The sequence below is a fragment of the Plectropomus leopardus genome, chromosome 2 (assembly GCF_026936395.1).
Source record: "Plectropomus leopardus strain MGB_pleo_1.0 chromosome 2, ASM2693639v1, whole genome shotgun sequence".
In the NCBI taxonomy this organism is placed as follows: Eukaryota; Metazoa; Chordata; class Actinopteri; order Perciformes; family Serranidae; genus Plectropomus; species Plectropomus leopardus.
Genome location: NC_142177.1, coordinates 19,858,457 through 19,881,312, shown reverse-complemented (window position 1 = coordinate 19,881,312; position 22,856 = coordinate 19,858,457). Strand labels below are relative to the sequence as shown.

At 41.2% G+C, this 22,856-nt stretch overlaps 1 protein-coding gene, 1 long non-coding RNA gene and 1 other non-coding gene across 4 annotated transcripts in view; 2 read left to right on the top strand and 1 right to left on the bottom strand.

Moving 5' to 3' along the window:
- Positions 1-15,266, top strand: part of LOC121955870 (G protein-coupled receptor 22) — a 29,305-nt gene extending 14,039 nt beyond the window's left edge. For both annotated transcript variants that reach the window (XM_042503963.2, XM_042503957.2), the window contains one exon: positions 10,625-15,266. In XM_042503963.2, the coding sequence (XP_042359897.2) occupies positions 10,744-12,432 (1,689 nt within the window). In that variant the 5' untranslated portion in view covers positions 10,625-10,743 and the 3' untranslated portion in view covers positions 12,433-15,266. The remainder of the gene's footprint in view (positions 1-10,624) is intronic.
- Positions 15,267-16,424: 1,158 nt separating this feature from the next.
- LOC148190195 (uncharacterized) lies at positions 16,425-22,341 on the bottom strand. The gene is made up of 2 exons (XR_015778706.1): positions 21,368-22,341; positions 16,425-16,693 (listed from the first exon to the last, which is right to left on the bottom strand). It is a non-coding gene; the product is annotated as an uncharacterized LOC148190195 (long non-coding RNA).
- trnaf-gaa (transfer RNA phenylalanine (anticodon GAA)) lies at positions 19,371-19,443 on the top strand. Its single transcript has one exon. It is a non-coding gene; the product is annotated as a tRNA-Phe (tRNA).
- Positions 22,342-22,856: the final 515 nt, after the last annotated feature.

The following is a 22,856-nucleotide window of genomic DNA, read 5'->3' as shown; positions in this document are numbered from 1 at the left end:
AAAAAAAAAAAAAAAAATCTCGAATTACAGTTAAGCAGTACCCTAAATTATGTTTCTGAAAACATGAGAAATAGGCAGTACAGTCGTAGAGTCTTGGTGTATATTTGATCAGCACTGCCTCATTTTACAGTTTAATTTGAATGTAGTTTGAGTTTGAGAGAAAGAGAGAGAGTGAGGAAGAGAGGGGCGTCTCTCTCTCGACCCCCTTCTTCACTCTTTCTGCCCATGGTGGTAGGCATTCAAAAAAGACAGTTCAAGTAGTTTGAGCAACAACCTTAAAGCCAACAACACTGAGCCGAGAGATGAGCTGACTTGGGCATTGGTAAGATGGAGGGAAATTTATTACAGTTTATTCACACATACTACCCACTTTGCTATGATACAAAGCTGGTAAAAAATTGTCAAAGTATGTCTTTAACATCCAGTATTCAGTTTGTTTTATTTGAAGTCACTAAAGCTGTCCTGATCAGACAAACATGAGATGGGGTGGGATGTTGTTGCTCTCACTGAGCGGGCTGTGCTGTCGGCCTGTCCAGGCTGGTTTGTTGGGAGCCTGCCAGGGATGCTGCTGCCCAGCTGGTGGCTGCTTGCTGTTAGCGCTGCTGGATGAATCGAGTGGGAAAATCAAGCCTTTGATCGATTGTCTCACTGCGGACATTAGGAATACCTAAGACAGCCATGAGTCAGCTTGCTGCATGCACCATCATCCTGTTTGCTTTCTATCATTTCCCTCTTTCTCTCCTTCATTCACCTTCCCCATCTCTCTTGTTTCCCTTTCTTCCCTAAATGTCAACTTTTGGTGTCAGTACCATAGAATCAAAGAGCAAAGGCTTCTTTCTAGTTTCACCTTTTTGTTCTGACATTTTACAGTTTTACAAGGAAAAATACATCAAAGAAGAGGCAGATTTATCCGTGGATAGTAGCCTGAATAAACCACAACACAGTGCAGCTACACTACCTGCTTTGTGCATCTGTAGTCAAATACAGTGCCCTCTTGTAAACATGTTTTTTTCTTATCTGAACAACCAGGCATGCTTACTACTGCAGCATTTCCTTTTTCCAATCTCATTTTTGGGGAAGAAAAGCGACACATATCTACTTTGGTTTCTGTTGTCCTCATGTAACAGCACTGACAATCCCTGTCCCTCAGGTGGACGCAAGCGCAGAGCCTCACAGAGAGCTGGATCATTTCCAACTGCTGAATGTAAACTACAGCAGCAGGTATACTGATTTAAAATAAGAATTCCTGCCAACAGGACCGACTAACTAGACTTACTTAAAGCAATCTAGTGTACTCTACTAAACAAGACTTTTCAGATGACATTAGATGGCCTAAACATCAGCTTATAGAAGTCTGAACTGCTTATCTGTCATCCTTAAGTACTTCTGCTTCCTTTCCAAGCTATTAAACATCTAACCTAAAGCAATACTAAGGCCTTGTCTACACATTTTTAGATATCTTTATTGACAAATATTTTCCTCTATGCGTTGGTCTCTCGTACAAGCAAATTTTAAATCAATAGAACTGAGATTTTTCAGAACTCTGGTTTCTCTTTATCTGGATGAGCCATAGGCTGTATAAACAATTGATTTGGTTACCATGGCGTCACTCATTGGTTTGTGGACTGCCATTCTGAAGCCTGAAGTTCAACATTTTGGCCGTCACCATTTTGTTTTTTTTGAAGCCAGAGGTTGCCATATTTTGAAGGAGTGAGGGGTGGATCTAACTCACAGACTGTGGCAACGCCTGGCAGATAAAGACCAAACCCATTTTTTGTTTCAGGCTGTAAACATGTTTATTTCTGCGAAAAGTTAGATGGTTTATCATGGGGGTCTATGGGGACTGATGCACTCTTGTAGCCAGCCTCAAGTGTCCAATAGAGGAACTGTAGTTTGTGGCACATTTTCATTTCTTAGCCTCAGGGATTGTCGCTTGGTGTGAACATGTGTTTGGGAAAAGGGAGCTGTAATCTCCTCAATTTACACATGAACATGGTTACTTTGTGTAATAAGCATACACTAGAAACACCAACAACAATAGCGGGCTAATGTTTTGTTAGCACTGCTTGGTCGAATGACAACTTTACACAAAGTTTTTCTGCACAACTTTGAGGAAAAACTTAGGTATCTGCTGCAGCGAATGTTCCACCTCAACATCCCTGGTTTGAGTAACCCAGAAACAGTGGTATTGGATCAGGCCCAGGCAAACCAGCTATGACCCACCATGGTGGGTCACTTCCCAGAGTGGGATTGTTGTTGAGGAGGAGCAGAAGAAAAACTTGCGCATGTCCACAGCATCATTCATATGTTTGAGTTAGCTCCTCCATTCTTTTATTAAAAGGGATCTAATAGGAAGAAATCTTTTTCAAAACGAGATTTGAAAAAGGTAACGTTAGTCTATAGTGTAAAAACATACTACCCTAATTACAAGGGAAGAATGCGGTAGACAGCTAATGCTGGCGAGCATTGCTGGTTGTTTGCGTTCTCATGTGGACAGAATTATTTCTCTGCCTCTACTGCGATAGCCGGGGTGAAAGGTATCAAGTTGCTGGGTTGTCAATATGTAATGGATATTCTGCAAAGCATTCTTGTGAATGCAATATCTCAAGAATACCTTAAGGGAATTTCTTCAAATTTGGACTCAAGGATGATCAAATTTTGGGTGTTAAAGGTTAAGGTCATGTTGACTTTGCATTCATCTCATGCTTGTAAAAGTGATATTTAAAGAATACTTTAAAAGACTTTCTTCAGACTTGGCGCAAATCTTGCCACAAATGTTCGAGTAGACTCAAGGTCACTGTAATCTCACAGCCATGATTTTGGCCATAACTCAAGGCAAAAAAAATTCTGGCCATTATTGGACCCCATTACAGGAGTAGAGACTTTTGGTCAGATAGTGAATTGGTGACACTAATCTTGGGTGTCCACCTTGAAACTGTGCTGATTATATAGATAATCTGTGCTGCCGAGGAAAGATGTGTGTAGCAACAATGGTTTCACAGTCAACTGCAACTGCAACTTTACTGCTTCACAGATGCATACAACTGTGAGGCAGTCATTTTAGATTAAAAATTAGGGAAAAAATATCATTCCCAAAAACAAGGCATGGTTTAAGGCCGTGAAAGAGTCTGAAAGCAACAAACTACACATCTTTTACACTGAAAAATCATCACATTGTAACAGAGATTGTCTTCTCTGGAAAGTTGCTACACCCTTAGAAATATGCAAATTGAGCACATAAAGTTTTACAGAGGGCACAGGCGGTGCTTACATTTAAATAATTAGTAAACTAAAATCCCATGTGTACCAACCACCATTGTCGCATCTAGATTGCTGAGGTGAAAGCGGGTGAGTGCCCTTAGGCCCGCTGCAGGATCAGCACTTTCAACAGAAGCTGGTTGAGATGCAGTCGCACAATGGACAGAAATCATGACACAAAGAGCGGGACAGATTTGATAAACTGTTTCTGCCTCATTTCAGACGTCCTGGAAAACGTCACTGTGTGTGTTGTGTACCAGACAGGTGCACTGGCCTGGAAGTGCAGTTCATCTAAGGTGAATCTTGTGTGAAGTACATGAAATCCATTGCAGTGGGATAACAGAAGGGACATTATCGTGTATTTTCAGAGTCCATTTGGTTCGTGAGAGTCTATTTTGTGTGGAGTATTTTGCGGGTGTAAAAAGCTGGTGCAGTTTTTTTGCAAGTTTGTTAATAAAAGAAGATTGCAGTGAGTTTGGAAACTGAATTAGTAAAAAAAAAAAAAAAAAAAAAAAAAAAAAAACAGCTGCTTAGATGAATAAAAAAAGAGCTGTAATAATCATAATTAACAAAACACAATGTCTGACTAAACATAGGGGACAAACAGTTGCGGCTTGAATTAATCTTGGCATCCACCGAGCTGCTGCGGCACTGTGTTGATTGCACTCCTTCGATAAAACTGTTGGAGTGTTTTGCTGCAGTTATCTTAGGAGTGCAGAGCCTATCAGCTGTATTTCAGCCGTACTCTTGACCTACACTGTTGGACATAGTCCATTCTCTTCCTCTCTACGTAATAATGTTCTGTTATTCCACTAAGACATACCTAACAAATGTGCCAAGATAATGAAATGCCTTACACTGTGTTGCTGTCTGGGCCAAAAGCATGCCTCCTGTTTGTCTTTGTGTTGGGAGGAAGTAATTTCGCCTCTGGCAAGGAACGTGTTGTAAGGAGAGAAAAAAATTAAATACATGGATAGCTTAGCGCGCATGCAAGATTACACAAGCAAAGAAAAAAGAAAAAAGAAAAAGAAGCTGAACTTTTCACACTGACAACAGGATCTGCTTGAGCATTTACCCTCTGATATTGTGGAAAAGGGTTTGACAACCTGTCATCTACTACCCGACACCTATAATAACCCTGACAGCAGGCTGCAGGAAGTGGTGCAATTCAGGACACTTTTTTGTTGTTGTTTTGCAACAAAGCACAGAATCTGCAGTGATTGAGACACCAAATTCATGATCAAATCATCTGCAAAGTAAAATCTGTAGACAACAGTCACTTATTTGATTTCAACCAACCAGAGACATTTTTTAGCTCTCAATACATGATTGTGAATTATGCTGTTGATTGATGAATAAGGAGAGGGTGCATCGGTTTACAGAAACCAATTTAAAACTCAAATGAAGCTTTCTTCTACGATCATTCAACAGAACAGAGGCTTAAAAAATTGAGCTTCAGAAATGTTTGTCTGCAAGATTAACAACCAAAACAGAGCTGTCCGAAACTTGTTATATTTTAATCCCAGTTTGTTTAGGTCATGTCTTAATATAGCATGTTTGATAGAACATGCCTTAAGCTCCCTCTGTTCCTCTCTTTTGTGTCCGACTTGTCAGTCATAGGCTGGATATAACTCAGGCGCAGGATTCACCTTGTTTCTAGCGATTTTCTGTTGCCACAACTTTCTCAAAAGTGCATTAGTTTGTGCAGTTTTTCTTTTATTTTTTTTTATGAGTACTTTTCTGTAGCAGACTGCAGACCAAGGGGTGGTGGATGAGGGGCCCACTTTGGAAGTCTTTGTCCCCATCCCCAAAATTCCTAATGTCCGGCCCGGTCTGGATGGAAACCCAGGTTTAAAGTCCGTGTACAGTGATAGTAAAAATGTGTTCTGAGTTTGTCACATCACAGTATTCTCTGATCTGAAACGCTGGGTGCGTGTCTGCTGGAGGAGCGGAGGCTACACCCAATCGCGGGACTATGCTAATGATGCTTCTCGCTTTCATACTGATTTATTGTCAGGGGCGAGGTTATGCTGCTGTATAGCTCCATTGCATCATCAAGCTATGGTTTTAGGCCCGCCCAAAAGATCTTAAAACAGGAAATTGGTGAAAAAACAGCCAACTGTCTAACGCCACAATTCAGTACTATATAGTAAAGGGTCTTTGTAACATGTTTTCAACAAATAGTTTCCAACATTTATATGTGTTTTGAAACAAATCTCTGCATTCACTTTACACTAACTTTAAAGCTCATAAATTCATCATAAGACGGACTTGCACCCTCAGATGATCTTGTTTTTACTGAAAGACACCAACACTGGCGATCATTATAATAACAAACCAAAGTTCAGCACCCTGTCTGCACATTTTAATTTTCTTCTTCCCCCTCTCCCTGTAAATACAGAATATTGTGTGTTCCTGCCCGCAGGTCAGAGTCACAGCTGTTCATATTAAGGGCTTATGACATTTTGTCTTGCCCCCAAACTGCATGCTAACACGGACTTCTTTTTCTACTCTTTTGTTTGTGGCTGTTTGGGTGTCTTACCAGTTCATCACACAGCACTGAGTATCTGTTATCACAGAGCTGATTGTGGCTCATTGTTTTCTCTTAGTCATAGAGCAACATAAACGACTCTTGTTGAAAGCGATTCAGCCCGCTCATTTTTACCCGCACACAATCATCCCCTCGTAATTATTGGCAGGAGTGTTAAGAGAAACGGATGAAGGCCGATGTTTGGAGGATGACGGATGACGTTTGATGAGACTGATCAAATCAGTGACTGCTGAATACCACACACCATTTCTCTCCCTTAAAAGAACAAATGCTTTATTTAGTTATTATTTATTTAGTTAATGATATGGCAGCACACAATTCTCCCCTGGCATTAATTTACTGTAGTGCTTCAAATACACTCACATGAGATGGAGCACACTGCCTGGTCAATGCAGTATTGACCTGCATGTTGGATCTGTGATTGGTGTAAGTCACTGATTGTCAGACATAGAGTGTTTCTTTGTTGACTTCTTGACTCTCTGGAGAACCTTGATGTACACCATATTGAACAAAGACTGTAACCACGATTGATTATGATGACATTAAAAGGTCACAGCACACTGAATATTCTTATGGTTGGCTCTCGGTGTGAAGAATCTCAAACCAAGGGTGGACATAGATACCTAAAATATGCTTTTACTCCAAGAACCCTGTCTATAATTATGTTGTAATTTCCATTTCCACTCCCAACATTGATTGTCAGTCCATATCAGGTTTCCCCAACCTTCTTAAACATCAAATTCAAGGACTTTCTTGGTCCATAACCCTAAAATTCAAGGACCCGATACAGCATGAGACACAAATCGAGTTTAGAAAACATTTGATTCTGTTTTTGTTTCATTTTTATGTACCTGCGACAGAAAAAGTATTTTGTTGTCTTATTTTAATGTTGACATTAATGTTTCCTGTAGTGTTTCACAGCCAGTCAAAGTGCTCAATGAAAAGTGCTGCACAAAGAAGACAAAGACTTGATTGATTTTATAGTTGTTTTTGTTTTGGAAAAGATGTTAAAAAGAGCAGGCCTTACAGAAGCTGAAAACAAATAAAAACAATGAGAGGCTTGAATGTGTGAACACTTCTCAATTATGCCCTCTTACAGTGATGGCAGACAATATCAAAAGAACTTGAATTTCCATTGTTGCATGAAATATATAAACTCAAGCACTTTTAATGAACCATGTCTATTTATTTATTATTTATTCCCCCTTAAATGCTGAAGTTTCATCCAACATTTGAAACACTGTATCTTTTTTATTAACTTGTGCAGGATTTTCCTACACAAAAAAAAACAACAAAAAACAATGTATGGACTCACATATAAGTAATTGCTCACATCATCTCCTATGACCCACTAGAAATGTGTGGCAGTGTATTTTTCTGCAGCAACTCTATCCTCTGTCTGTATTTTCTTATTTTCTTCTTATATAATGGTCATGAACCTCCACAGCTCAGGTGAGGTTGGGTATATAAAAAGGTAGCAACCACAGACTATATGTAAAGATGGACAACAAATCTCCACTAACCCCCACTGCACAAAAATAAAGCCAAAATATTACGTATAAGGTTGCTGCCCTTGCACTGGTGACACCATTTAGAGCCAGAGTCTGCACAGTAGAGAGAGGTGTGAAGTTCCCTCTCACACATCCCATCCAACTAATCGCGAGCAGCGCCATTGATCATGAGCACACACAGATGTCAATCATGACGTCAACCCCCTTTGTACAGCATTGAATTACTAACTAAAGCCAAACTTATCAGAAATGAAATACATCAGCATGAAATGAGCAGGTATTTATCACCTTTGGCTCTAATCAGCATTGATTAAAACACAATACTCAGAGGAACACACTAATTTTAGCCCCTTAAACTGCGAGATCCAATGACGCACTGAACTAATTATCGTCCATCTCCTCCTGAGCAGCGCTAAGACATCAGTCCAAATTAGTCTGCACTGAGTTTGACCAGTTTGACCAGTTTGTCCATAATATTGAACAGGCACATCTTAAAAACACACACACACACACAGAAAGGCATACTTGTCTGCTGCAGAGCTGTGTACAAAGCACTGGTTTACTGGCGATGCGAAAACAGTCTATGGCCTGTTTTTAGCAGGTTTACCTGTGTTTAAAAAACCTGCATGCATGCACCAACTTTGGTGGGAAAGAGGTATAACATGGGAAGGGGTCGGGTTTATGACCTGTGCTGCAGCCAGCTAATCCAGATGTTCTGGTTTCACTTTTGGAGAGCGTTGAGGTTGTTCATCTTAATATAGTCTATGAGTTTATGGTAGCAAACAGGTGCCACACTATAAGCAACAGGCATCCAAGAGTCACAGCACCTTAAAAAATATAGTATAGTGAGGCAAAACGCCAAACTAGAGTGAATCTGTGGTTGGCTTTTACATTCACTTTCACTGGTGTGCATGTTTACGAACAGCAATTGACAATCCTTCATAGTATACCTCTAAAGTCATGTACGTCATGATACTACATCCTGTGTTCAAGGAAATTAATAAAACCACCTCTGTAAAGGGAGAATGAGTAGGATATTCTTAAAAAACAATGCCATGCAATAATAATCCCTCTGCAGTGGTGTCTATTTTTGCAAAGACTCTGCCTGCATTTTCTTATTTTGCTGTGTTTCTGGGCGTCAACCTTTGGGCAGTGATGTATAGCCTCCAGCCAATAACAGAGCACAGGGTGTGAAGGCGGGAGACTATAAAAAAAACATAGCGACCAAGTGCCAGATCATAAGCACACATTCAAGAGGAGCCATTGAGCCGGGAAAGAGGGGCCATCTTTGAGTGTTGTGTTTACAAACCGCAACCGACAAATCCTACTCAGTCTGCAGCTGGTGTTGAAAGGATGGGATAAAACAAATTCACTCACAACGATTTTATGCAGCGCTTTAAAATGAAAGCACAGGTACCCTGTGAGAGGAACAGATAGGGAGTGTGCTTGTGTGCTGCCTTGCCTCAGGCCTGTTAAATTGGCAGATCGATGATGCTTTAAATCAATGTTCCAGCAACATCGCAAACCCCATGGAACCCATTAGTAGATTAAGATAGACCACTGTTCCACACTGTGTCCTGTTCTGCCTGCAGGTCCTTTCCACATGACAAAGGGGGGGGGGGGTGAAATAAAACAAAGAGAAAAGGGCAAACTAGAGGGTGCCCATAAAAGCTGTGGTGGAGGAAAGGTTGACAGCAAAGGCCAGAGGTGAAGCCTGCCACTGAGGACACACCTGTAGCTCTCCGTCCAGAGACTCAGGAAATATATTTTTCTCACTATATATACATATATATCAGCAGGGGGTCTTATATTTAATCAAATGACACTTTAAATGATTCCTTCCTAAGCACAGAATCCAGTCGACCATGAAAAACATGCTATACATGCAAAGCAGTCTGTCTCAGCCAGTAAACTAAGATGGGAACAGAGTAGGAAGGGTTGTGAGGGATGTAGGAGAGCAGATGAGACAGAGGGGGTGTGGAGAAAGGATGCCAGGGGAGCTGGTCTTTCTCTGATAACATTGTTTATGTGGCACTGTCTGCGGATCATTGATCCATTCGTCTTCATTACGTCTCCCTGTGAGAACTATTAACTGCTGCCACCCTCGGTTGGGGGCCTGCTATGTTGACATGCACTGCACGGTCTCTCTACCAGCCCCCCAATGTCCCTGCCACCTCTCCTCTTAGAGGTAGAAGCTGACAGCTTTATGCCGCTCGTGGAAAAGAAATAAGACAGAGGATTTGATAGGAGAATTTTTCACATCGGCATTTACTAGATGTGTACAGGCATTAATTTTCTTCACAAAGTGAGTTGTTGATGGAGGGACAGGTACAGGTAGGTAACTATCTATAATGGACAACATGTAGTGCAGGGATACTCAACTTGCTTTGCATTGGGGCCACTTTAACAAAATGACAGGAGGCCAGGGGGGCAAATTCTAATTTAGGGACATTGCTAGAATTTTAGAATGTTTCTAGGATTTTAGCATGTTTCTCGGATGTTAAAATATTTCTAGCATTTTAAGACATTCCTAGGATTGTAGGACTTTTTTAAAAAACAAAAAAAGATTTTAGGATGTTTCTAGGATTGTAGGACATTTCTCTATTCTAATAGTACAAAAAACATTTCCAGTCTGTTTTGGGGACCACCTGGCACCCTTTCAGGGGCCAGATTTGGCCCATGGGCCGTAAGTTGAGTATCACCGATGTAGTGTATCACAGCCATCTTAACAGTACATGTGTGGTTCTGTAGGTTTCCATCGGCCTTTTTCAGCAAGCTTTTTTTCTGACCCATATAATGTATGTTGCATAATAATGGATCCACCCACTCCTGCTCATGAGAAGCATGGTTGTATCTTTGTAGCAGTATTTGAACTGTAAGCACAGACAGGAGATAAGTCCCCCATCGGTTTGTTAAAATGTGTAGACAGTAGGGGTCCTTCACTGTGTCCCTGCTTAATGCACTCATACTTGCAAATGTCCCCCAAGAGACTTCCTGCTCCAATTCTTGCCTGAGCTGCTTGCATTGTCTATGCAGAGCATGCTGTTGTCTAACTGGCTGAGCCCAGTGAGACATCATGGGTCATCAGCAGCAGCTTGAACTGCACCCCACGACTCTAATCGCCTGCAAGATCACTTTCACCTCATTGTGTCAACTCGTAGCTGCTCTCCACTTGTGAAATATGACAAGTTTGACTTGTACTTGCTGTACAGTGTTATTTTTAAGTAAATATGAGATCTTTCTCTGTCTTCTGTCTGTCCCTCTGCTTTTCTAATTTCTATGTGTCTCTTTTTTTTTCTCACAGAATCAACCACAGATCTGGCCATCATCACTGTCTCGTTTGAGCCAGAAGACAAAGAGAGACAGAGCATGGTGTGGCGTGGCGGCCGCTGTTGCTATGTGTGAGGGAGCACTGTGGCGTCAATGGAGACCGAAGGCTATCGTGACCTCCTGGAGACCAGCGACGGTCAGGGGGTAGGCCTGTTGGATGGAGGAGGTGAGGTGGGGGTGGAGGAGGGCTGGAGCACACCCTACCCATTGGGTTTCCAGGTGTCTTTGACCACTGTGTTGATGCTGGAGCTGGTGTTGGGCTTCAGCAGCAACCTCACTGTACTTGTACTCTACTGTGCTCAGTCCAACCTGGTCGATTCAGTCAGCAACCTGGTCACAGTCAACCTCCACGTGCTGGATATACTGGTCTGCCTGCTGTGTCTGCCACTGACTGTTGCTGTGATCCTGTTACCAGCTAATGAAAGTGGAGTCAGCAGCCTGGCCACGCTGTGCTGCTTTCACGAGGCATGTGTCACATTCACCAGCGTGGCCACGGCAGTCAATGTGCTGGTGATCAGTTTGGACCGATACGACATCTCAGTGCGTCCGGCCAGTCGTCTGCTGACCCCCAGGCGTGCAGCACTGCTCCTGGCAGCAGTGTGGGCTGTGTCTCTGGCGGTCTTTTTCCTGCCCTTCCTCGAGGGGGATTTCTTTTTTTCGAGGGTTGAGGACAGTGAGGATGAGGAGCCAGAAAGGCAGAATAATAACTCCGTGCTCACCACAGGACTGACCCCCATTTTTTCCTCCGTCTCTCCCTCATCTTTACCCTCAACCCATCCTTCCTCCCCGTCACACCACCTGACTCCAGTATGGCAGAATAGGACACTGCTGTGTGTTGGAGGGCAGGGGTACTACACAGGCATGGCTATGTATTACCATTTGTTACTTCAAGTGCCATGCTTTTTCATCGCTGTGGTCGTCATGTTGTTCACCTACTCCAAGATCCTGCAGGCCCTCAACATTCGCATTGGCTCCCACATGATGAGGAGTACGCGTGCAAAGGACTCCACCTGCAGGATACGCTGCAGGAGACAGAGGAAGAAGGACCTGAGCCTGCCCACAGAGGTAGTGTCCTCCAACCAGAACCAGAACCTCAGCCACCCTCCTCTCATCCCCTCCCCTACCCCTACACCAACATCACCGCCACCACTCCCCTCCATGCCCCAGGTGATGTCTGACAGTGGGGCCACAGTCACGACTGTCAGCACTGCTGCTACCACTCCCATTGCCACCACCCCAGCCACCCCTGCTTCTCCAACCCCAGCATCAGCCTCAGCCCAGGCCCATGCTACTTCACCACTGCCTGCCTCCTCCATGGGTGTACAGGCCTCCGTTTCTGCCATCATCGCCTTGAGGCGGGCAGTGCGCAGGCACAGGGACCGCCGAGAACGTCAACGCCGTGTCCTAAAAATGTCCCTAATCATCATATCCACCTTCCTGGGCTGCTGGGCCCCTCTGTCTGCAGTCAATGTTCTCATCCTGTGTATGGGTCCTAGTGACGGCCTGGTGCGGCTGCGTCTCTGCTTCTTGGCAATGGCTTATGGAACCACTATTTTTCATCCTCTGCTCTACGCTTTCACCAGGCAGAAGCTGCGCCGTGCCCTCAAAACACGTGTCAAGAAAAGGGTAGTGTCCCTTCTGCAGGTGGACCCGGCTCCCAGCGGGGGGACAGTTATTCATAACTCCTGGGTGGAGGGGGGAGGCCAGCGGAAGAATCGCAAGCCACGGGTGGAGGCCAGTGATGGCACTGATCGATGCCTCACAGAGGCAGTGAGGGAATGAGGCCGGTTTTCAGTGTGTTTGCATGTGTGAGAGAGAGAGAGAGAGAGAGTGTGTGTGTGTGTGTGTGTGAGTTTGAAGAATTGTATGTGTTTTACCTGTCAGCTAGAGATGGATCGAGTGTATATTAGAGCATGGGTGTGAAAAAATGTGAACCAGTTAGTTTACAAAGGTCAAGACAAATCCCATGACCGCTGGTTCCATGCAGATGTAGAGACAGGTGAGTCCTGAGCTCTAATTAGAGCCTGCTACCTGCTCTCCTTACACAGGCCCTCATTAGTCCACTTTCTGACTGACAAGGTGGCGTCTCCATGACAACACTGGTCAAGCATTACGACCACACCACAGCCTTGGCTACGGAAAATAGTCGTGTGCACCCGACTTGTAGGATAAGTGTTAGACGGCAGCAAATGCATACATTACTGCTCCTGCGTGCACTTTCAACTTGCATGAGCATGTACATATATGCACTCACCCAAACACACACACACACACACACACACACAAACACACACACACACACACACACTTAAAATGCACACTGATCTACATATATTTAGACATTATCTGTGAAAGCACACCAATATCTACCTGCACAGATATTCTCAGTGAGAAAAATATTAATGGAAGTCTATATTTCTCTTTCTTTCCCTCATTTGTTTCATGCCTTAATTGAGTTATTAATATATTCTCGTGGTGCTCAATGTCCTGCTGTATGTTTACAACAATGTATCAGAGTGAAAGTGCTGGCAAATACTGTACTTGGTATAGCAAATCAGTGATGGGTAAATACAAGCATTCAGATTCAAAGTTTACAGGCTCATATGAAACTACCAGGAAACTGCAAAAAAAACAAGATTCATTTCCAGGAAGCACCATGTTTTGGAAGAATGTGTGCAAGTTAAAGCTAAAAGGCATGACTTTATTTTATTTTTCAAAATAAACTTTAAGAGTCATGATGATGTATGCGTGAATGTGTGATTGTGTCCGTATGATTGCATGTGAACATGAATGTATGTGTGTTTGAGTGTGCGAGTGTGTAAATGACTAAATGAGTGTGTGTGTGTGTGTGTGTGTGTGTGTGTGTGTGTGTGTGTGTGTGTGTGTGTGTGAGTTTGTGCAATAAATCATGATAAAAGCAATGACCCTAGGATGTGAACAAAGAGAATGTGAACACAGAATTGTTGGTTTTCTATTTATGGTTTAGATTACTGGGGGAAGAGAGAAGTAAGGGGACTTAATCATCTGATCAACAGCGAGAGGCCACCGGGCGTAATATAAAAGCAGATTACTTGGAGCAATTGTGACTACACAGGCCACTGTAATACTGCTGATATTGTACTACTTCAGTTTTAAAATCAAAGGGCAACATTTTGTGGAAACTTCATTAAAACTGTCTGTAGTCACTGCAGGTAAACTAGCATCTTATACCAGAGAAATCCCAACATTGGGCAAAAAAACTTCTGGCATGGGATGACTCCCCGTGTTAGCTGTTTGCTGCTCTGGAGGGCAGAGTCACTGCTTTGGGACAGCACTTTGAATGACTGCAGAGGCAGAAAGGCCTCTGTCAACTTTTGGACTGAGTCCTGGACATGTTACACTATATGTGTGTCTCTCTTTCTCCTCAGGGCTTTATATCTCATTTCCCAGCGTGCTGGACCTAAAACAATAAACCAGCCCTCAATCAGCTGTTGTATTATGGGTGTTACAGTAGGTAAAGATATATGTCAGTTAGTAGATAGAGTACACTTTAAACTTTATATGGATCAAGTCTCAGAGAGCGTCTTTGGGATTTGGGCTATCTCCTTCATCCTCACCCCTTTTACACTATTTGTGAGCCAGACGGAAGACAATAATTCTTGTGTATTCATGTACATTTTTCAGGGATGTAAATATTTATAGTGTCTGTTTTGGTTTAAGTCAAAGCAAATTGTTTTTCTTTTGGTCACAATCATCTGCCGGACAGAAAATCAGCCATTGTGATATAAACTCTGAGTGAGCTGGAAAGTTACTGTAAAGAGAAGATACATGTAAGTGTATTTGTGTTAATACTGTATGTGTGTACACTGTATTGTACATTTATGACCACGTGTATAGAAAGATATTAGTATTGTATAAGATTTATATTATGTGTTATTGTATAGAACAGAAGAGAATCTGTATTAAAAAGGTGATCTATCTAAGAATTGATCTATCTCAGTGTCACTTCATGTACGATTTATTGTTTTTTGTCAGGGGTGTGGACTTGAGTCACATGACTTGACTAAACTCAACTTGACAAAATTAAAAAGGCCTTGGAACTTGACTAGGACTATAACACCAGTGACTCGTGACTTCTCTTGGATTGCAACCTTTTAAATTAAAAATACTTAATACCTTCTCCCAAGCCAAAGGGTTATGTAGTATGTAGTATGTTATCAAAAAGCCACTAATCGATTTAATTTTAATTTCTCCTCATTTAGTTAATCAACTAACATTAAGGCTATTTATTCCCAGCAGTGTGACACTTACTTTTCCGGATCTATTTGGTTTGAACCAATCCGACAGCATCCAGTCAAGTTGCAAGAGAGAGCCATAAAAAACTAACATTACGTTACTGAATGCCAGTTGAAAAAAATGATACCAAAGATAATTTCGATCCAAAACTATGCAGTGGTCAATAATGATTGGTATGTAAAATGTATGTGTTGAAAATGATAACTCAACCTCGTTAAAAAGCGTAAGGACTTGGGAGTTAACTCGGGACTTGACTGTGTCAACTTGGGACCTGAGTGCAAACACTTGAGACTTAACTTGTGACTTCCAAAACAAAGATTAGGTCCCACCCAATGACTATATAAAGAGGGACAAAACATCTCCACCTCCTCCCACAGTACAAAAATGAGGCCAAATATCCCGAATACGGCTGCTGCCATCTTGCAGTGGTGACATCATTTGGAGCCAGAGTCTGTGCAGTAGTGATCAGTGCAGTACAAAGTTCCTGCATAGATACCCATTTGACCAATCGCAAACAGCATCATTGTTTGTGAGTATAATGACTGGCACACTCAGCTATAAATCCTGACAAAGGACCACCTTTTTATAGCATTAAACAATTTATTAATTTGATCATTTTTAGTTTGACCCATGTCTCATTCTCATTATGACCTATACTGCAGCCAGCCACAAGGGTGATCAAAATGTTTTGGCATTACTTTTTGGGAAGCTGTTTTGTCATTTATCTTTGTTATGCAGTCTATGGTCCCACTTCTGCTTGTTGTTGATTTTAAAATAACGATATTTTACTTATCAGGGCATGTAAATATAAATTAAATTGTATTTTATACATGTCTGTGTACATGCATTTTATCTGTTAAAATACTAACAAGAAAAAGATTATGACTCAATGAAAAAGGAGAACAAAAGTAATGCAGAGGAGAAAATTATGTCAGACCTAATTTAAAAGAAACTGCTTATTTTTTTCAATTTAAAATCCTGGAAGTTTTTTACAACATGTAGTAATAGAGACTTGAATAAAAAAAAAAAACTAAACAATCACCTTTTTGTACAGAATCACGTCTCTTTAGACTATTTAAGAACTCACAAGAGTCCAAAAAATAAAATATGACCAATTTGATTTTTTTTGAGTAAGTGCCCTTTTAAATAGAAAGTTTTCTCACTGGGCTTTCATCACAAACGCAACTTTTTTTCTACAGCCTTTACTGTTTGGATTTATGCCACTGAGCGAAACTTTGAAAGCCCTCAGTGCTTCTTCCTCTGGACCTTACTGTCCGAATCTGTCACTCTTTTTTCCAGCTGCCTCTCCATTTCTTCATCTCTTGTTTCCACTCCCCATCTCTCTGATCCCTAAATTTAGAAACTCTGTCCCAGATACTCTCAGTATTTAGTGCTGACTGTGGTGAACCCTCGCTGTGATGTGACAACTGTGCTAATCACCAGTACTAATGAAGATGAAACTTGTTAGTCAGGTAAGCATCTGTTGAGGCAGCTCAATCTCTTGATGTTGACACTTCATTTTTTATTTTACCAGAACAAATCTGTCTGCTCATGTGGTATGTGTGTGTTTGTTGCCTCGCTGATTTATGCAGTGAGTCAACAACACAGATTCCTCTATTCTGCTTGATAATCTCATCAGTCCGCTCCTCTTTCACACCCTCATTTCCTCCCTTGGTTCTCCTTCTCTTTATTCCGCGTGGTCTGCATCTCTCTCATCTCTTATCCACAGTCAGGCCTTCCAGAACAAAGCGAGGAACAGCTGCAGTGTCTGTGAAGGAAGGAAAGTCACCTTGGGGGACGACGGAGGAACAAAAACGTGAGCCAGAGAGACAGAGAGAAGCAGAGAGAGAGAGAGAATGAGAGGCAGTATTGAGGGGAGATTAGTGGGGAACGAGAGAAGAGAGGGGAGGCACATAAACTGGCATCGGGACATCATATGACTAATAAAGGGACAGCACTGCATCACTGCAGAGCCCCGAAAAGGAGAAAAACAAAATGCAGGATGGTAAGATTAGCCAGCATTGCCGTTTTCATCTACCGTTGGCCCAGTAGAGTCTTACAACAGTGCACCTGCGCTATTGTACTATGGGAATGTCTTCATGTTTGGGTGTCATCCAAAAACACACACAGAATAGCCAACAAGTAAGTATTTATTGCCTGCCCTTTCTCTTTTGTGATTTATGGCAAAACATTCAATCACCAGTGACTCTGAAAAATGTTTTGGCCATTGCCTGAGCTCAAATGATGGATAGGAATAAAGAACAATAGACTGGTGGGGCATTGACAAGACTTACTATACGTGCTGGTCCCAGTGCTTGCATAGGCCTTCTGATATGGACAATATTTAATAGATTTCAGTGTTATCTGATGCTTAGATATTTAATCTCAACATCCAATCCCTGATGTATTCTAGGAGCACTATAAACATGGTAAAATGCAGACTTCAGGAGTGGCTGGAATTGCACACTGATCACAGCCCTGCAAAACAAAAAAACATGTATATACCGTCAAGCATACGCCGCTTGATAATCTAAAATACATTGCATTTAAGATCAATAAATCCATGATAATGCACTTCTTCCATATCTCTAACTCATAACTCAAATGCAGTTGTTGTACACGCAACTTGCATCGAGAATTGATGTCATGGGCTAAATTAAAAAACTAAAATGTGCAACTGAAAAAAACTGAAAGGAAATGTCCAACAAAAAGGGCAATTATCTAATCAAAGAGCAAAGGGGCAGGTGCATGAGCACCACCTGGGAGCGTAGGTTTATCTGTGCACGTGCCTGCTTTAAGTAGACCTATATTTTGTAGCCTTTTGAATCAAGGAGTTTTACATGAAACACTGCATTTTTAGACTATGGTATTTGTACTTTTATGTAAGTTAAAAATAATTAAAGAAATAAATATCTCTTCTTCTTCCACCACTGGCCAAAAAACAATGTCACGATGTTATACAACTTCAGCATGACTCAGCCTACACAACAAAGCGTATTCAAATGCAAATCTCATTCAAATAAAGGACTGTGTGTGTATATATATATATATATATATATATGTGTGTGTGTGTGTGTGTGTGTGTGTAGCCAGTGGTTCATATCTCTCTGAGCCACTGTTGGTAGAGAGGAAGTGTAGATCCTCCTACTTCCTGATTTCCAATCAGTGCAGGGACTAAATGTTGGCTGTGTCACTTCACCTGTCTGTCTTTCATTCTGTTTAGGCCTGCAGACTGGTAGGTGTTGAGTTTTTGTTTTGTTTTGTTTTGTTTTTAATCCCAGAGTCAAATGCTGTTGCCACTGTGCTACCCATTCCTGATTTTTGTTGTTGTTGTTGTTTTTATGTTTTTAGGTTCCTGCTGCAGAGAGAGGGCCTCAATGAGTTGAGCTACTGCCTGCTTATATATATATATATATATAAGTTAGCATTTAGGCCCACTAACATGCTGCTTTTGTTTGTTTCATAGACACACTTGCCACTACTGTTTTGTCATGCCTGGTTTTTGGTTTGATTTAGTCATTTGTTTGGTTTCTTATTTTTTGCAGTTTGGCCATGTGCTTTTGTGGTACTTTGTTTAAGTTTCTTTATGTGAATTTGGTGAATTTAAGCAAGTGTTCAAGTTCTTTTCTGTTCAAGTATTTTCCCCCGATAGCAGTTTTTTTTAGCTTTAATTGGGGGGAAATCCTTGTGTCACGCTCTTCTTTTCTACCATCCACTGTGTCATTGAGTTTGTGTGCTTCCGTGGTATTGAGGTCATATGAACGCTTTAAACCCCCCCAATATTCCACCTTTTTATATCATTAGTTTATAGTATAAGATCTCCTCACTTAGTACTGGTTGAGATCAGTCCATGGTTGAGTAGGCCTAGATTCAAAGTGCATCGCAAGAAGGAAACAGAAAATCGACACTCAGAGAAAACGATAAGTAAATGCTCATTACGAATTTAACAAGCCTTATGGGATTCATCGTTAATCCAGGTTTATTTTCTCGGGGCCACAGTGAATAATATGCCTGCCAACCTTTTATTATCCCCGACGGCGCCATCTTGTGTCCAAACGTTAGCTTACAACAACTCCAGTTGAACGCGGCTAATTGCACTGAGTTTGTACTTCACTGTTCTCCATACGCGTTGCTGCTCAACGTCGAGTAAGTAGCCGGTATAGCTTTGTTTTTAGTTTAGGTATTGTATTTTCTGGGACAGACAGCGTCCTGTTGGATTAGAAACTTTTTGAGGATTCAATACTCAGCTCAGGAGGATTGTTGGCACAGCTGTTTAGCTAGCTCATTAGCGGGCTGGCTCATTAGCTGGCTAGTTTATTAGCTAGCTAGGTGCTAACTACGAGCTAAGGTACGAGCTAACGTTAGGTGTTTATAATGTTTAGGAATACTTTAAATTTTACACATGTTTCTTTATTAATCCGAAGGACCGGAGGACAAGGGTGTGAGCCGAAATAGCTCAGTTGGGAGAGCGTTAGACTGAAGATCTAAAGGTCCCTGGTTCGATCCCGGGTTTCGGCAGTCCGTGGGGATACTTTTTTTACAACAGAAATGCCGTTTTTATACAAGGTAAGCATGAACTATTGCTAATCAGCAAACCTATTAACAATGCGTTACACCAGCAAAACCTGTCTCAATAAGTGAAAATAAAACTGATAGCAAGCTACTTGTCATGGTGCGCAATAAATTGCAGTGAAACGTTAAATCAACGAGGTATTATAAGAAGCAAAATTTTCACAAAGTTGTTTTCATGTTATAGGAAGGGACTGGTCATCAGTGAGAGGGGAGGGGGTGCAAAACGGGCGAGGCATTTCAAATCATTTTTTAAGAACTGGTGGAGGGAGTTTGTTTTGTTTAACTTATAGAAAGCCCCCTCGCCTTAAATTTTTATGTAGCTCAGGGGAAGGTAATGAAATTTAAAGAAACAAACAAACAAAAACAAAAAAAAAACGTAGTTGCTCTCCAACTATCCACCTACAGTGATAAGTAAAGTACAGCCCCTTAGGTGATTTTATTTTTCACAATGTACGGGGTTTGCATTAAAACATTGTATCTGTGAAGTAACTAAGGCAAACAAAACTATAGAAATAGGTTAAAATGTGCAGCATTTTTGTCTAAAACGTAGTTTAGGAGAAGCATAACACAGGAAATGCTCAAGCAATGCAAAAGTACCCCATGCATGTATTCAGTACTTTAGTTTGTATTGTTACTTGCCTCCTCTGTCAAATATTTGGGTTTATAGGTCACTGTTTCTTGTGTGCTGTGTTAAAAAGTTGGCAGCATGCATACCTAACATGGGGATGGATGGATGTCAGCTACACAAGTGGTTACAGTCGAAAGGATAACAGTTCACATGAATTTGCACCAGGGGGCGATATTGTCCAATAAAACCTTAAACTAGAGGCTTCAGTCATCTTTAATTACAAGTACGCCTCCAGTCTGTACTGTCTGTAGTCGTGTAATAATTTCAGGATGTTCATGTCCATATTGTATAATTTAATACATGTATTTGCAATAACATAACATCTCTGTACTCGAGATTTGGTCATTAGTGGAGTGGTAATAAAAGCACAAAAATATAATATTCAGAGTTAGGCTAATCTCAGGGGTTATTTTCTGGCTGTTCATGCTGAATTTATATATATACACACTGCTGTATGTTATATACTTGTCCCTGTACAAATTAACATGAAATAGCCATTTAAATGAAACCAGTTGCCCACTACATACAGTGTAATGTTTTTTGACAAGTTTATTTGTACAGCACCTTTCAGCAACAACAAGAACATTCAAATTGCTTTACACAAGACATAGATATTACGATGGTATCAGTTTTAATGCTTTATCTCAGCAATTTTCAGACATTAATCACCTTGCTGCCAAAGCCAAAACAGCGAAAGCTTTCTGGGGCCCAGCCACTTGGAAGGGGGGACAGAGTTTGCTCGTTTGTTTTTTTCCTGTCATGTGACGCAAATCTGGCAATCACTTGCATATTTTGCCATTTGGCTGGTGACTGTTGCTAGTTCCCCATTCTGATGTCAGCAATCATGATTATCCTAAATATTACCAATGAAAACCACATTTTATTTAGAACCAAAATATTTACTATTACTTACTAAAACACAGGGTCCAAAATTAACACTCACCAAGAGCCAAATGTGTAGATTTTTCATTTGGGAAGTAACACTCGACCACACTGGTGGGTAAATGTTTGTGCCAAAATAGTCATGTATTAAACTGCGAGTCTCTGCTGCGTTTTGGTGTCATTAAGGGGCTCATGGCTCTACTGCTGGCTGCTCCAGGAAATAAAGCGAAGCAGTATATAAAGCATAGCAAATACCAAGGACAGTTTTAGTTGAGCAAATCGCTTTGGCAAATCAATTATTGCACTTGCACACAAAAGATAAACTTAAAGCCTATGTCATGTGGCGTATTGCTAATTTACCTTGTGATGATGTATTTCGCCAGATAACTTTCCAGAGCAGTAAAATCCAGCCTCAAAGATATGGAAACCCCTTTGCTCTGTCTTAGTGTAAAATAAGCCATCAGAGTGGACGGACTGGGTTATATTTCATCTACTACTCTGTAGTGATCCACCCACACCAACGCAGCCCCTTGCTTTGCCGTGCCATTGTCTTGTCGTTGGTTTAAAGGTAACCTGATCCTATCTCTCATCCATTTCCATCCCATCAAGGCATCACATGACTGACATGTCACCTCAGTGTGACGTCATTGTGTAAACAGTCTGCAAAGGTTGGTGGGAATTCACCTCCACACTACTCCTGCAGAAACCTATTAGATGAGTAGCAACGTGTTTTGAAGTGTACTTAACTTTTGTTGATTGTTTGGACAGTTTCTGGTTCTGTTTTGTTCAAAATCAATTTATATGCAAATAGTCGTGGTCCTTTCCCAGTGAGTGTGTGTGTATTAGTATACAGAGCTCAAGTGAAGGTAAACATATTCCTAAATGTCTGCAAAATTACTAAGACCAAACTGTGTTATACTGCTTGCCATCATGTCCCTGAAATTCATACATATTTCATACGAAGCATTCCTCATCTCCAGTAACCTGACACTCCTCCTAGTACCCCTGTCTCCGCTTTACTGTCTTTGTCTTTGATTTCACGCCATGACTTCTTTTATAAGTTGTTTTGGAAATCTTGCAAACTTCGCTAAGAGACAAGGTTGTTTGTCTGCCTTTTGCAACACATCTTAAATCCCAGACTAAACATTAGTGCTAGTTTCCATGCTCTTGCAGGACCTCCTCATTCTCTGACTGCCCTCTCTCTATCTACCACATGTGTTTGTGTATTTTGACCTTTGTACAACAGAACATTTTTATCTATTTCTGCTCCGTCACCTTCACTTTTCTTTTACTATTTAAACCTCTTCCCAGACCTGTTACTTTGCCTGTGACCAGTTAAGATACCACTCCTTAGTTTATTTATACACACCTGTCCCGTGGAAGTTTGAACCCGGTGCACTCTGAACATGTGACATGTTTATTTTGCATGTGTGTCGGTGGGTTTGTGAAGCAGATAGTGGTGGAGTGGGAGTGTTTAAACTTGATTTTTGATTTGCAGGATTTGTGTACATGTGCTCTTTCATGTTAAATACTAGGTACAGGATTGTTTTTATCAGAAGATAATAATTATGGAACCTTATGAAAAGGATTTTGTGTCTCTCTCTACGTTTTTTGTTTTTTTTTTTCCCTGAAAAACAACCCAATTATGTATCAGGTAACATGTTGATGTATCACGTACAAAAAAAATTAAACTCTAATTTTTGTCTCATGAAGATAAATCGTTGACTAGCATGTCACATTCAGAGTTAGTTTGCTAACATGCAGACATTCAACGGAAAGGAGATACAGAAAAAGTTGAACTAGAACAGAAACATTTTTGCTGTGAGTCAAAGAGTAACTTCTCACATGT